Source organism: Poromitra crassiceps (assembly GCF_964638095.1).
Source record: "Poromitra crassiceps genome assembly, chromosome: 1".
Lineage (NCBI taxonomy): Eukaryota > Metazoa > Chordata > Actinopteri > Beryciformes > Melamphaidae > Poromitra > Poromitra crassiceps.
Window position 1 is genome coordinate 13,939,029 of NC_139623.1, and position 12,863 is coordinate 13,951,891.

The window sequence follows — 12,863 nt, forward strand, 5'->3', positions numbered from 1 at the left end:
GAGATGGGGGAGGAAGAGGGAGAGAGAGTGGGTGAGAAATGCAGGGGGCAGGTTGTAATGAAATATATAGTGTAGTAAAGGTAGATATGGTGTATGTTAGAAAGTAGGTTGAAGGTGGAGATGCTGTATGTTAGAGAGTAGATTGAAGGTGGAGATGGTGTATGTTAGAGAGTAGATTGAAGGTGGAGATGCTGTATGTTAGAGAGTAGATTGAAGGTGGAGATGCTGTATGTTAGAGAGTAGATTGAAGGTGGAGATGGTGTATGTTAGAGAGTAGATTGAAGGTGGAGATGGTGTATGTTAGAGAGTAGATTGAAGGTGGAGATGGTGTATGTTAGAGAGTAGATTGAAGGTGGAGATGGTGTGGAGATGCTGTATGTTAGAGAGTAGATTGAAGGTGGAGATGCTGTATGTTAGAGAGTAGACTGAAGGTGGAGATGCTGTATGTTAGAGAGTAGATTGAAGGTGGAGATGGTGTATGTTAGAGAGTAGATTGAAGGTGGAGATGGTGTGGAGATGCTGTATGTTAGAGAGTAGATTGAAGGTGGAGATGCTGTATGTTAGAGAGTAGACTGAAGGTGGAGATGGTGTATGTTAGAGAGTAGATTGAAGGTAGATATGGTGTATGTTAGAGAGTAGACTGAAGGTGGAGATGCTGTATGTTAGAGAGTAGATTGAAGGTGGAGATGGTGTGGAGATGCTGTATGTTAGAGAGTAGATTGAAGGTGGAGATGCTGTATGTTAGAGAGTAGATTGAAGGTGGAGATGCTGTATGTTAGAGAGTAGATTGAAGGTGGAGATGGTGTATGTTAGAGAGTAGATTGAAGGTAGATATGGTGTATGTTAGAGAGTAGACTGAAGGTGGAGATGCTGTATGTTAGAGAGTAGATTGAAGGTGGAGATGGTGTATGTTAGAGAGTAGATTGAAGGTAGATATGGTGTATGTTAGAGAGTAGATTGAAGGTGGAGATGCTGTATGTTAGAGAGTAGATTGAAGGTGGAGATGGTGTATGTTAGAGAGTAGATTGAAGGTAGATATGGTGTATGTTAGAGAGTAGACTGAAGGTGGAGATGCTGTATGTTAGAGAGTAGATTGAAGGTAGATATGGTGTATGTTAGAGAGTAGACTGAAGGTGGAGATGCTGTATGTTAGAGAGTAGACTGAAGGTGGAGATGCTGTATGTTAGAGAGTAGATTGAAGGTGGAGATGGTGTGGAGATGCTGTATGTTAGAGAGTAGATTGAAGGTGGAGATGCTGTATGTTAGAGAGTAGATTGAAGGTGGAGATGCTGTATGTTAGAGAGTAGATTGAAGGTGGAGATGCTGTATGTTAGAGAGTAGATTGAAGGTGGAGATGGTGTATGTTAGAGAGTCGATTGAAGGTGGAGATGGTATATGTTAGAGAGTAGATTGAAGGTGGAGATGGTGTATGTTAGAGAGTAGATTGAAGGTGGAGATGGTGTATGTTAGAGAGTAGATTGAAGGTGGAGATGCTGTATGTTAGAGAGTAGATTGAAGGTGGAGATGCTGTATGTTAGAGAGTAGATTGAAGGTGGAGATGGTGTATGTTAGAGAGTAGATTGAAGGTGGAGATGGTGTATGTTAGAGAGTAGATTGAAGGTGGAGATGGTGTATGTTAGAGAGTAGATTGGATACCCTGATCTATACTCATTAACATCTATGCTCATTAACACCTGCACACCTTCTTTCCACTTGTCATCACAAGTTAATCCTCCTCTCCTTTATCTTCTTTTGACCCTGCTCTTTTCCCTACTTGTTCTCTCTTCCGCTCATCTCTACAGGTTTAGATAGAACCTCTTTTTTCATATCCTGAACAACTCAGAGTAACAATACAGGGAGAGCATAGGCGCCGATTTATGTTTCCGCCAGTGGGTGCGCATGCCAACACAAGTCCTACCCCCCCCCCCCCCCCCTCTCCATGCTATAGTATGGCGGCCGCCCCCCAAAAAAATTGGCCACTTGAAGCCAGATTAGAGGAATATTAACATTAAGATTAGACTGTTGTGATGTAATTATTCAGTCGCCTTTTCTCAGTCACCTCCATGTCACCTCTCCATGCCCTGAGTTAGGCCCTCTGATGACACAATCATTTTGTGCCCAGACAGACCAAACCAGTTTAGCCTTTAGTTTAGACAGTTTATCCAACTTGTTCCCAATCCGATATATCTAATAATATATATCGTCATCCTGTCCTCTTTTCCCCTTCCTCTTTGAGCACTGCAATCTGGGCTTGCTAAACCCTGACGTCATCTGCTATTAATTTATGCATTTACTTTTGCTACTAGGACATCCAAGCAAGTTCTGACAGAGAGCAATGCCATTGGAGCATTGGACAAACACCTTTGCATATTTCCCCCAGCATGCCTTGTTCCTTACAAACTTTTGACATGGAAGTAACAATCGAAGGAAAACTCCGCACATCTCTCTTACGGGGCAGGTGCGTAGGACAAAATAGACTATGACTCGACACTTTAAGTGATACACACATGGTATGAGAGTGGTATATATACCCATCACATCAATATCCGTTTCAGTGTAGAATGGTTAGTTCCTTGCTCTGCTCTCCCCTAGGAGCACTGCAGGGGATTTGTCCTTCTCAATGTATATTGCCATTACACAGACACGGGGGAGCAGGGGATTTCGGAAGTCGACAATACAACAGGTGGATATAACAGTGACAATACAACAGGTGGACTTCAGTGACAATACAACAGGTGGACTTCACGCGACAATGCGCTGACATCCTGACAGGACCCAGCCACAGGCACATGCAGTAGGCATATATACATTCTCTCTCTCACTCCCCCCATTTCCCCGTGGGTGCTCGGCTCTTTCCGTGGGTGCTCGGCCCCGGGGCACCCACGGTTTCGGCGCCTATGAGGGAGAGGATATTCAGATGGTAAATTAATTAAAGTTTCTAGGTGTTGTTCTGGACTTCAAACTCAAATTTGACAAACATGTCAAAAATATTACAAAGACAGTCAAGTAAAACGCAATCTAAACTGCTTTAAATTAATTAGACACCATATAACATTTAAAGCTGCACAGTTGTATATGCATGCTATGCTTTTTCACATGTGTCTTTGTGAGGATGGGAGCAGGAGACGAAGAAGGTAGAGGCAGAGGCAGGCTTCAAGTTCCCCACAGTTGCTTTATTCTGGAGAAACCAGGCTTTTTTAACATATTGAGTTTCATAGGAAAAATACAAAACTGAAAAATACTCTGAATTGGGTTAACAAGACAAATGTCTCAATACAAAATACCAGCATGAAGAGATCACACTTAACTGGAACCCTTAGCCTAGGCTAAACCCATCCAAACGTGGGCCCTAGCTATCAGGCCAGCAGTCATGTCCATTCCTTCCTGGCACAAGGTCGAGTGAGCTCACTCACAAGGGTGCTTGTCAGCTAAATATTCTTAGCCCCTCCCACAATGGAGCAAACAGTGTCAATTAAAATGAACAGATCAAGGGTTTCATTCTATACAATTATTTAGTACATTGGCATAATTAAATAACTAGATGCCAATTCCATATATTGAAAATGACCCGATCAACTTCTAAGACACTCATAACTTTATACATTTCACTCTACTCAAAACACTTGGCACAATCCACTACCCCTCTCTTCCAATGAGGGTGGACTCCTCCGCCTCTGTTTCACACACCAGGCCTAAATTAAGAATTTCCATGTGTTAATTAGCACCAACTGCCCCACTGTAGTGAGACAGACTACAATGAATAAAATGTCCCAAGCAAACAAACACCAACTCAACAGTATAATTATATAGGGCATGGGTGTCCCCATGACAGTCTTACTGTGTTACTGTGTGCAGCCAAGCCCCTTTGACTATAATTAAGCCTGTTGCATATCTGTATCAAGCATCACTGTCAGTTTTGATCATTTCTTAAAATGTTCGTCCCTTAAACTAGTTTTTAAATGTTTACAAAGCTTAGCACCAAAGGTTTTGTGCAAGTTTATCAGTAGACAAAGCGGCACTAGGATTACCAGGGGCGCGGCAAGTAGCAACTGTGGAATTGCACGCCGTAAGACCTGCTTCGGGCAATCTGTGGAACGCACTGCCAAACGATATAAAACTACCTCTAGATATTACGATTTTTAATAAAAATGTTAAAGGCTAGCTGAAGCAAAATCAGTGATGTATGCATTTTTAATTGGACTACATTGGTTTTCTTTTCTCTTCTTACAAAAGTGATAATTGTATGTTGTAATGTTGATACTATGTTGTAATTTGTACTATGTTGTCATTTTGATATTTCTTATCTTTCTTCTTAATAAAAGCCTAACTAGGGACAGGATTTGGAAACTAGCAATAGCTATAAACTCTGTGTGCAAAACATGTTACTTTAACTTGTTTGAAATGAGTGAAAGGTTACTATGTTAACTTGCTAACTTGCATTGTCCCTATCAAATAAACAATAAAAAAAGAGATCTTGAGTGGGGAGCCAATAGGTTTTGGAAAGAGGTTGAGTTGGGAGAGGAGATGATATTAAACACACCACTAGAGAAGAAAAACACCAATTACTTTCTCATTCATGCTAATAGAGTGTGCACTGCAAGCCACTCAGAACATTGCACGACTTTTAAATCAGTGGAAGAGTGATGCTGACACCCACTGGATATGTCAGTGAAGTGCAAATCCTCACTTGCCAGACAGGAGGTTTAGGTGCATTTGAATAGCCAATTTGTCGAGATCTTGTGAAAGTTGCTTATAGCCTTAAGAGAAGAAAATGAATAAAAACTAACAGGCTATGTGGTTTACCTGTCTGCGGAGAAAAAAACATCTCACAGAATCATGGTCAGAATTCAGCTGGGATGGGTCCAGTTTATTAGTATTATACCAATACAATATATATATATACAATATATTCCTTTCTGATTTTAGTATATGAGCTGATAGCCATGTAGCATATTTCTTTTGTATTGTAATACTAATACCCACAATTGTATTGATACCCCATGGCAGTTTGTGGTATCTCACTCAGTGGCATGTCAGTGGCAGCTAGTGGCATGCAGTGGCGCTCTGTCAGCAGTTGCTGTCAACTAGGGTGGGGCCAAATTTCCTGGTTTGTTTTCGTGATGGTTGTTGAGCAACCACGTACTTTTTTGTTTTTCCTTCATTTTATGTAACTAGGGATCGATCTTGTGCGTTACGCGCGCTCGATTCCTAGGCTCGCCCGGCTCCCATGGCTTTACGGCCTTGCACGTCCTGCAGCTCGCTGAGCTGCCCCTGCAGCTCGCCAAGCTGGCCCTGCAGCTCGCATTCGCAGCTCGGCCGCTGCGCGGCCTTGCCCGCAACTCGGCTGCTGTGTGGCCAATGAGACCAGCATCACTGATGATGTCAGATTTATGACATCACTGATGATGTCATCATGAGGCCACCATGAAAATCTTTGTTATAAAGACTTCATTGCCTACATTCCGGTGAATTTGTGTATTGCTACCATGGGTGCTCCTCCTTCTTTTCTCTGCCTGCTCACTAGGTGGGCTCTGTTCTCTGTTTACGTTTTTGTTCCACTGATGATGTCATCAGTGATGTCATACATCACCGATGATGTCATCAGTGATGTTACTTGGGAAATTGTGCATTGTGACACCACTGACATCATCAGCATTGTGACATCACTGATGATGTCATCAGTTATGTGATTCACTGATGATGTCATAAGGTGATGTCATAAGACTGATGATGTAAACTTAAGGGGCACACACACACACACACAACCGTGCACATGTAAACAAATAACATTGGTGAGCAACACACGTCACACACACACCAATAGAGCAGGTGAGGCCACGCAGCAGTCGAGCCGTGGGTGAGGTCGCGTAGTGGGCAATGTTAGATTATCAGGTTGCTTGCTAATGCAGACAAATATCTAGCTAACGTAAGTTTGGCTGCTGCAGCCACTCATAATGCGTGAAGTTGTGGTGTCACCTGTAGTCGCAGGACCCACGAGCCGATCCAGTAGGGCGAGCAGATCCGGCACTCACACAGGCACTTTATTTTCTTCTGCAGACCAGGCCACAGGAAAACTCCCAGTGCTCCCTATGGCCTGTCCGGGCCTGCTCGTTACTAATCCTGTTTTATTATTACAAGAGTGAAATCGTGTTATGTAAATATTGCATAAACACAGGTTTAATTTAGCAAACATAAGTTTTGCACCAAAAAAATATTTCCATATATAACATTAACGTTACTGTAGCCTACATGCGTGCCACTACCTGCCACGACTCGGTGTCACTACCTGCCACCAGTGTTGGGGGTAACTCATTCCAAAAGTAACATATTACATGTACATTGTAAAGTAACATATTACTTTCAATTGAAAGTAACTAGTAATATGTAGTAATACATTTTGAAAGTAACTTGCCCCACACTGCCTGCCACTAGCTGTCACCAAAATCAAAATGCCACTGAGATGCTACAAACTTCCACGAGGTGACACTACCTGCCAGTGCCACTAGGAGGATCCTGGTGTCTCTTCATGAACGGCTTGGTGGAGGCTACAGATGAATTTTGCAAGGAATATCAGATATAATATATATCAGACCAAAATATCCGTTTTGGTTGTAACACATAGCTAAGACGTCGCAGGTTTACAAAATTGGAGATAGTGAGTCTGGCAAGCCAGAAACAAAACTGTGGTCTTCCGTAAAGAGCGCAAAGGATGCTCCTGAAAAGTATGAACGCGTCTCTGTGAGTGCGTCACTTATCTGCGCCGCCCGTGTCTCTCGGTCGCAAATGATAGACGTCACGTCACTGATTCGCGCACCCGTTCTTTTGATTGTTTGTATCCCCGCATTAAAAATCTACATCTAACTACAACCATCGGGAGCCAGTCGTTGCGAGTGAAGGTAATTGATATTATTAAAAAAATATCTATTATTTGCCGGTATGGTTTTGAGTGGAGAATATCTGTTGTTTTTGCGATCCCAGACAATTAAGTGCTTGAGCTGCAGGCGGCATTTGAAAATGGTGCAGTGCCCAGTGCGGTGTGGCGCTGCTGGATATGAGCTAGCTAACGTTAGCTACAAGTAACCTTATCAATCATGCCCAGCTGCTGCTGCTAGCATCACATTTAAAGAATAGGCTTCACCGTTCTTTTTATAGCGTAACGTTACATGTGGTTTTGTCGTCACATCAACGCGGTTCAAAAAGTTAAAATCGTGGTTAGTTGCGCCTCGCTAGCTTTCTTCAATCACCACGAGCACATCCGGACTAGCTTCAGCTTTGTGTTCATTCAAATGAGATGAAGAGATATAAATACACGATAAGACCTTTGTATTGCATTTGATGTGTGCCAGGGATGTAACGTTAGTGGAGGCTGAACCAACTCATTTGACCCATATTTCGTCTGAGGAAGACTTGTACAATACGTAACGTTACAAGTGTTTTTGTTCATATTGCTATTGGTGGTTGTTTGCCCTATGACGAGGTCATTTTATTTCCCATGTTTTTGATCAAGCATTTTCTTTGTTTTGTGCTTTCTTTAGAAGATATTACTTTTTGGACACAACATTTTTATATTCTATTTTGTGTTATTTCCCATATGTTTTTGTTGTTGTCCAGGTGTAACGTTATAATAGCGTTAAATGAAATTGGCGCCTGGAGTATGATACTTTTTAAACATGTAATTAACGAGTTAATTGAACGGTAATAGATTGAAAATATATCAAGATATAATAATTGAATAAACTGACGTGATGAGCAATATAAGGAATGTGAATAGGAATCCACCCACACCTGATGCTAAGTTGCATTTTGTTCCCGCCTACTGCTTTATACTGTCCAACCTTTTGTTTATGAGTGTGTCCTTGCGAATCTGCTCCTTTAGGCGTTAGTCTGTGTTACTCTATTGTAGATTCAAAAGTAACCTTGTCGTGCTTAATGCTATTTTTAAACTCCTATTTTAACACTAATCTAAAAATATAGGCTATCTATAGGCTGCGGCCCGGGGCTCTCAACCATTGTACTTTATTGTATTTTGTCATCTCCCATGCTACCACTATATTCGAACTCAGTTTTTCTGTGATATTCTGTATCTAAAATGCATTACAGAATTACTGTTGTTACTTTCGTTTCCATAAGGACGTGATTGAATGGATGGTATTCTGGGGGTGAAAAAGACTTTAGAAAAAGACAGCCCGGTGCTGTATCTGGCATCTGGTTTCCTTTCTCCCCCCGCCCCCTGTGCTATGTTTTTGTTCTTTTTCCGCTCACAAACCAAGCGTTTACTATCATTTGATCGTGCCCATGCCCATCCTTTCCTCTCTTCCTCGTTTGTGTGAATCAGATGTCACCGTTGCTACAACATTGTAACAGTGTCTCTGTGTTAAAGTGTAACTGTGTTTCTGTACCTCACCTGTCGAGGGACTGCGGATGGAAATTAGCTAAGGCTATAATCCGGCACATTTACATGAAAATGTTCATTAATGTTGCACTGTCCCTGAAATAAATAAATAAATAAATAACAGTCTGCATTCGAGTTGAACTGCAGCTGCAGCACATCTTCAAGCATGACCCTTGAAAATAAACTGAGCCAGAGAAGAAACAGGTTTCATATCGACTAATCCCGTCTGTCTGTGTGTGTGTGTGCCCTCGGAGCAGCTCGGGTCACGTGGCACACAATAGAAACACACTACTTTCCTGAGAAATGAAAACGAAACTCATCATTGCGTTCGTTTTAGCACGCCCCTTTCCCTTTCCTGACACATGAGGCAACATTGTGGATTTTGTCCAACTTTGCTGGTGCAACGCCTTTTACAGCACACCATATACAGCATATAAACCACATCAAATTGTTATTGTGCACTTCGGAGGCAGCGGGAAGGACCTTGATGATCCACAGCAGAAGACGCTAGGGGAGACAAGCGCTTGCCATTTACAAAAAGCGACCACGTGGTTAGATCTTGTCACCGTCGATCGATAAAATTCTTCATCTGATCATTGCAAAGCTACAGGAGCGGTGCAATCCAGCGTTTTTGCCTCCACCTCCTCTAGGTGAGATCCATATTGTGTTATCTCCTCAGGCCGAGTTGTTATGGTTTGTTAAATATGAAGCCAGCTGTTGATGTTTTCTCTATATTAATAAGTCAGTATTCAGACCTGCTCTATATTAATAAGTCAGTATTCAGACCTGCTCTATATGAATATGGCAGTATTCAGACCTGCTCTATATTAATATGGCAGTATTCAGACCTGCTCTATATTAATATGGCAGTATTCAGAGTCAGACCTGCTCTATATTAATAAGTCAGTATTCAGACCTGCTCTATATTAATAAGTCAGTATTCACACCTGCTCTATATTAATATGGCAGTATTCAGACCTGCTCTATATTAATATGGCAGTATTCACACCTGCTCTATATTAATATGGCAGTATTCACACCTGCTCTATATTAATATGGCAGTATTCAGACCTGCTCTATATGAATATGGCAGTATTCACACCTGCTCGGCTATATGTGACAGACAAGTCCATGCTGACTGGGCCAGAGTGGCTGAAACCTGAGTCAGTATTGGCTGTGTGTCTCCTTGTTGTCAGTCTCATTGACATAGACATTATTGAGTGTTGTCAGATATGACACTCTAGGCTGAATCAATGTGTTGCTCCAGAGTAGGGGTGTACTATATAGTATCGTTATTGATATATATTCGTTACAATTAATATTCATATAATCCAAAAATCATATCGTGATGTGATAATGCCAATATTCCAACTTGTTGATAATGACGCTACGCACAACAACAAGCATGAGCCCGATCGATACTAGATTTTTGGGGCCGATACCGACATTAGGGAGTATATTGGCCCATATCATCCTTATCATCATCATCATCATCAGTATATAAATGGGGGGCTAGGGCTCTGTTTGTTTCTCTGTCTGTCCCATGCCCCACTGTGATGTCATAAATCCCACTGTGACATCATCATCAGTGATGTCATAAATTTTGTATTTTATATATACGCATTATTCATTTCTTTGCAATAATCCCTCCGACTTGAGATGGTTACAAAAGAGCATGTACAACAAACCACGGTAATATTTGAAGGCATGTTTGAATATTTGAAGGCAAATTGCTATGTTTATGCTGACATATAAAACTTTTAACACTTATTTTGTTGCAATCGAATGTTCTTGAAATTAATAATAAAATAATTTTCAATATTTTGTCTTATTGTCAAGAATATCGTTATTGTAGAAATACCCTGAAATGTGATATTTTAGGCCCACCCCTATTCCAGAGAGGGGTTTATTGGAATTTAGGATTGCTGTTGCGCTGTTCTACATTTTCACTGGATTAGTTGGTAGTAATTGAGTAAATACTTTTCGTGTGTGTGTTTTGGAGGGGGGATTAACGTCACTCGGTGAAAGGCTTGCATTGTAGTTGATTGTCCAACTAGACTAGCCTCTGTGTCATTTGCTGTCCACTGCTTGTCAGTTACAGGCAGCAGCCATGTCTTCGGTTGTGTCCTTGGAACTGTCCTTTCTGTCTGCATCAGTCTCACTTTCCTCTCTGCTATGGATCCAGCAATTATTTGTAAGGCCAAAAATAAAATGGAATAGTTGCAAGAAGGTCTGAATTATTTATCACCAGCCTTTTACCCTGGGATTAAGTTTCAGTGTGACAGGGTGAGTCAGTATGTCACCCTGTCACATCCTTGTAGACTTTGTAGGATATAATCTGAAGATATTCATAGCAGCGTTGCAAGATAGCACACCTCACCTCATAGAGCTTATCCTCTGTGCTAATAGTCTTTATTTTTATAATACTAATGTGATACTTTATTGATCCCTCTAGGGAAGGTCTTTTTTTGGTTGCCGCCTTTCAGGGAGGTCAGGTAGGGTTGGATCCAGAGCAGTGTCCCTGGAGCTGGTAGAGATTCAGTGACTTTTGACCTTCCCACCAAGGACACTTGCAGGTTGGATGAATGCTCCCCGACACACAGCTGGAACCTATGCCGTGCACTTAAAGAACAATTTTTTCCACTCATTTTTCCACCGTTCCTTCACTGTAATTTCAACTGGTGTGTACCTTAATGATTGTTTTGTTGTATGGGTTATTTCCATTCTATTCATCCTGTCCTTGTGTTTGTTTTTCAGGTGCTGTAAGTGTGCAGTTGTGGCCTGCCCTGTCTGTCCACCAGGGTCTGCCGTTTGTGCTACAGGACACCAGCCCATACAGAAGCTGCACAGCCAGCCCCACCGGCCCCCACCCACCCCGACCCCTGCGCTATGAGCAGAGGGCCTTCCAAAGAACAATATCACAGACCTCCACCGCCCCACCTCCAGCCCAAGCAGCAACACTACAGAACTGCTCCAACCACCCTCCACCCTCGAGCTGGCCCACAGCAGATCCCACATCCAAGTGACTACTCCAGCTCTGCCCGCCCTGTAGTGCCCTTCCAACCACCTCCTCCTCTCCTCCCTTCTGCCCCGCCCCTACCAGGACACCGACAAGTGGCAGCCCCTAACGGGTCAAGTAATCAGAACTTCACTTCTAATCCTGCTCCCAAATCCTTTCAGAACCAACAGACCCAGTTCCTGAGGGGACAGTGCTCTGAGGCTCCACAGTTCAGAGGTAGTCCACAAGGAGGTGGGGCGGAGGCAGCATCCAGTTGGAGTTCACCACACCAGCCCCAGTCAGGCTACAGCCGATTTCCCCACCACTACAACAGCAGCACTGGTGGTAGAGGGGTCAGCCAGGAGGACCACAGTCTTGCGTACCCACCCGGTGTAGGAGCTAGAGGCAGCCCAGGCCCTCGACACTGGAGTCAAAACCAGACACAAGGTAAAAACCACAACCAGTACTCCAACAGGCAAAGGTGCTTCCAAACGGACTCTATAGCTGAAAGTTTTGTGAGTTTGTCCCTTCATAGAGACAGGCTGTACAGAGGAGGGGAAACAAACAGGAGTCTTAATAAAGCTAAACTCATTCTCACACCTGACATCCAGGAGCAGGTACACGGGGCCTTGGCATCTTTGAGTCCAAGTCAACGCATCTCTGCAAAGTTGTTAGCAAAAAGGCTGCGTCTGCCCAAAAAAATCATCAACAAGGCGCTCTACTCTCTGGAACGCTCACAAAAAGCCTCAAAACAAGGACTCCTCCCTCCTGAGTGGACTCTGTACAGAGATCCTCTCATAAACGAGGAAAATCAAAACCTCAAACCAGGAAGTCCACCTTCCCAACTGTGGGGCCGTGCAGAACACTCTGAGAAACTTGAAGCCGCGCCTGAGCTAAAAGCAGAAACAGCCGAAAACAGGGGGCAACTGAGAGAAGAGGACTCTGACACAGAATCCAGTTCTTCTTCCTGCTCGTCCTTAGAGTCATCTGACTCTGACCACAAAGAATTGCCAGCAGAAGCCGAACACCAGGGCAGACAGCCTGTCACTACCGACTCCGCTAGCCAGGAACCCAAGCCGCCCGTCATGTCGGAACAGAAGGAGCTCATCCTGCAGTACCTCCTGGAGTCAAAGGAGGCTACGGCTCTCGTCATCGCAAAAAACCTGGGTCTTAGGAATGCTAAGCAGGTCAACTCCACCCTGTACGTCCTGGAGAAGCAAGGTGACATCACCAAGAATGGTGAGGTCACCCCTGCCACCTGGGAGCTGTCCAACCACCGCAGAGAGAGGATGGAGAGGAGCATCAAAGCTGCCCTGAGCGCCCCGGCTGATGTGGGCCTGAAGAAGGAGGGAGCCGGTGGAGAGGAGACAGGAGGTGCCTCTGCATTCCTGTCATCGCCACCGATACCCGGGCTTGAGCCAGTGCCGTCAGACGAGGGCTGGCAGCCACAGCAGGGCCTCAGTGAAGCGGTAG

At 43.5% G+C, this 12,863-nt stretch overlaps 1 protein-coding gene across 2 annotated transcripts in view; it reads left to right on the forward strand.

Moving 5' to 3' along the window:
* The first annotated feature begins 6,807 nt into the window (after positions 1-6,807).
* adar (adenosine deaminase RNA specific) overlaps positions 6,808-12,863 on the forward strand; it is a 32,071-nt gene continuing 26,015 nt past the window's right edge. Inside the window, exons 1-2 of one of the 2 annotated variants that reach the window (XM_083644551.1) lie at positions 6,808-6,896; positions 11,150-12,859. In XM_083644551.1, coding sequence (XP_083500677.1) covers positions 11,282-12,859 — 1,578 coding nt within the window. In that variant the 5' untranslated portion in view covers positions 6,808-6,896; positions 11,150-11,281. Of the gene's footprint in view, positions 6,897-7,375; positions 7,419-11,149; positions 12,860-12,863 lie in introns of those variants that run through there. The other variant, XM_083644552.1, reaches the window with a different exon arrangement.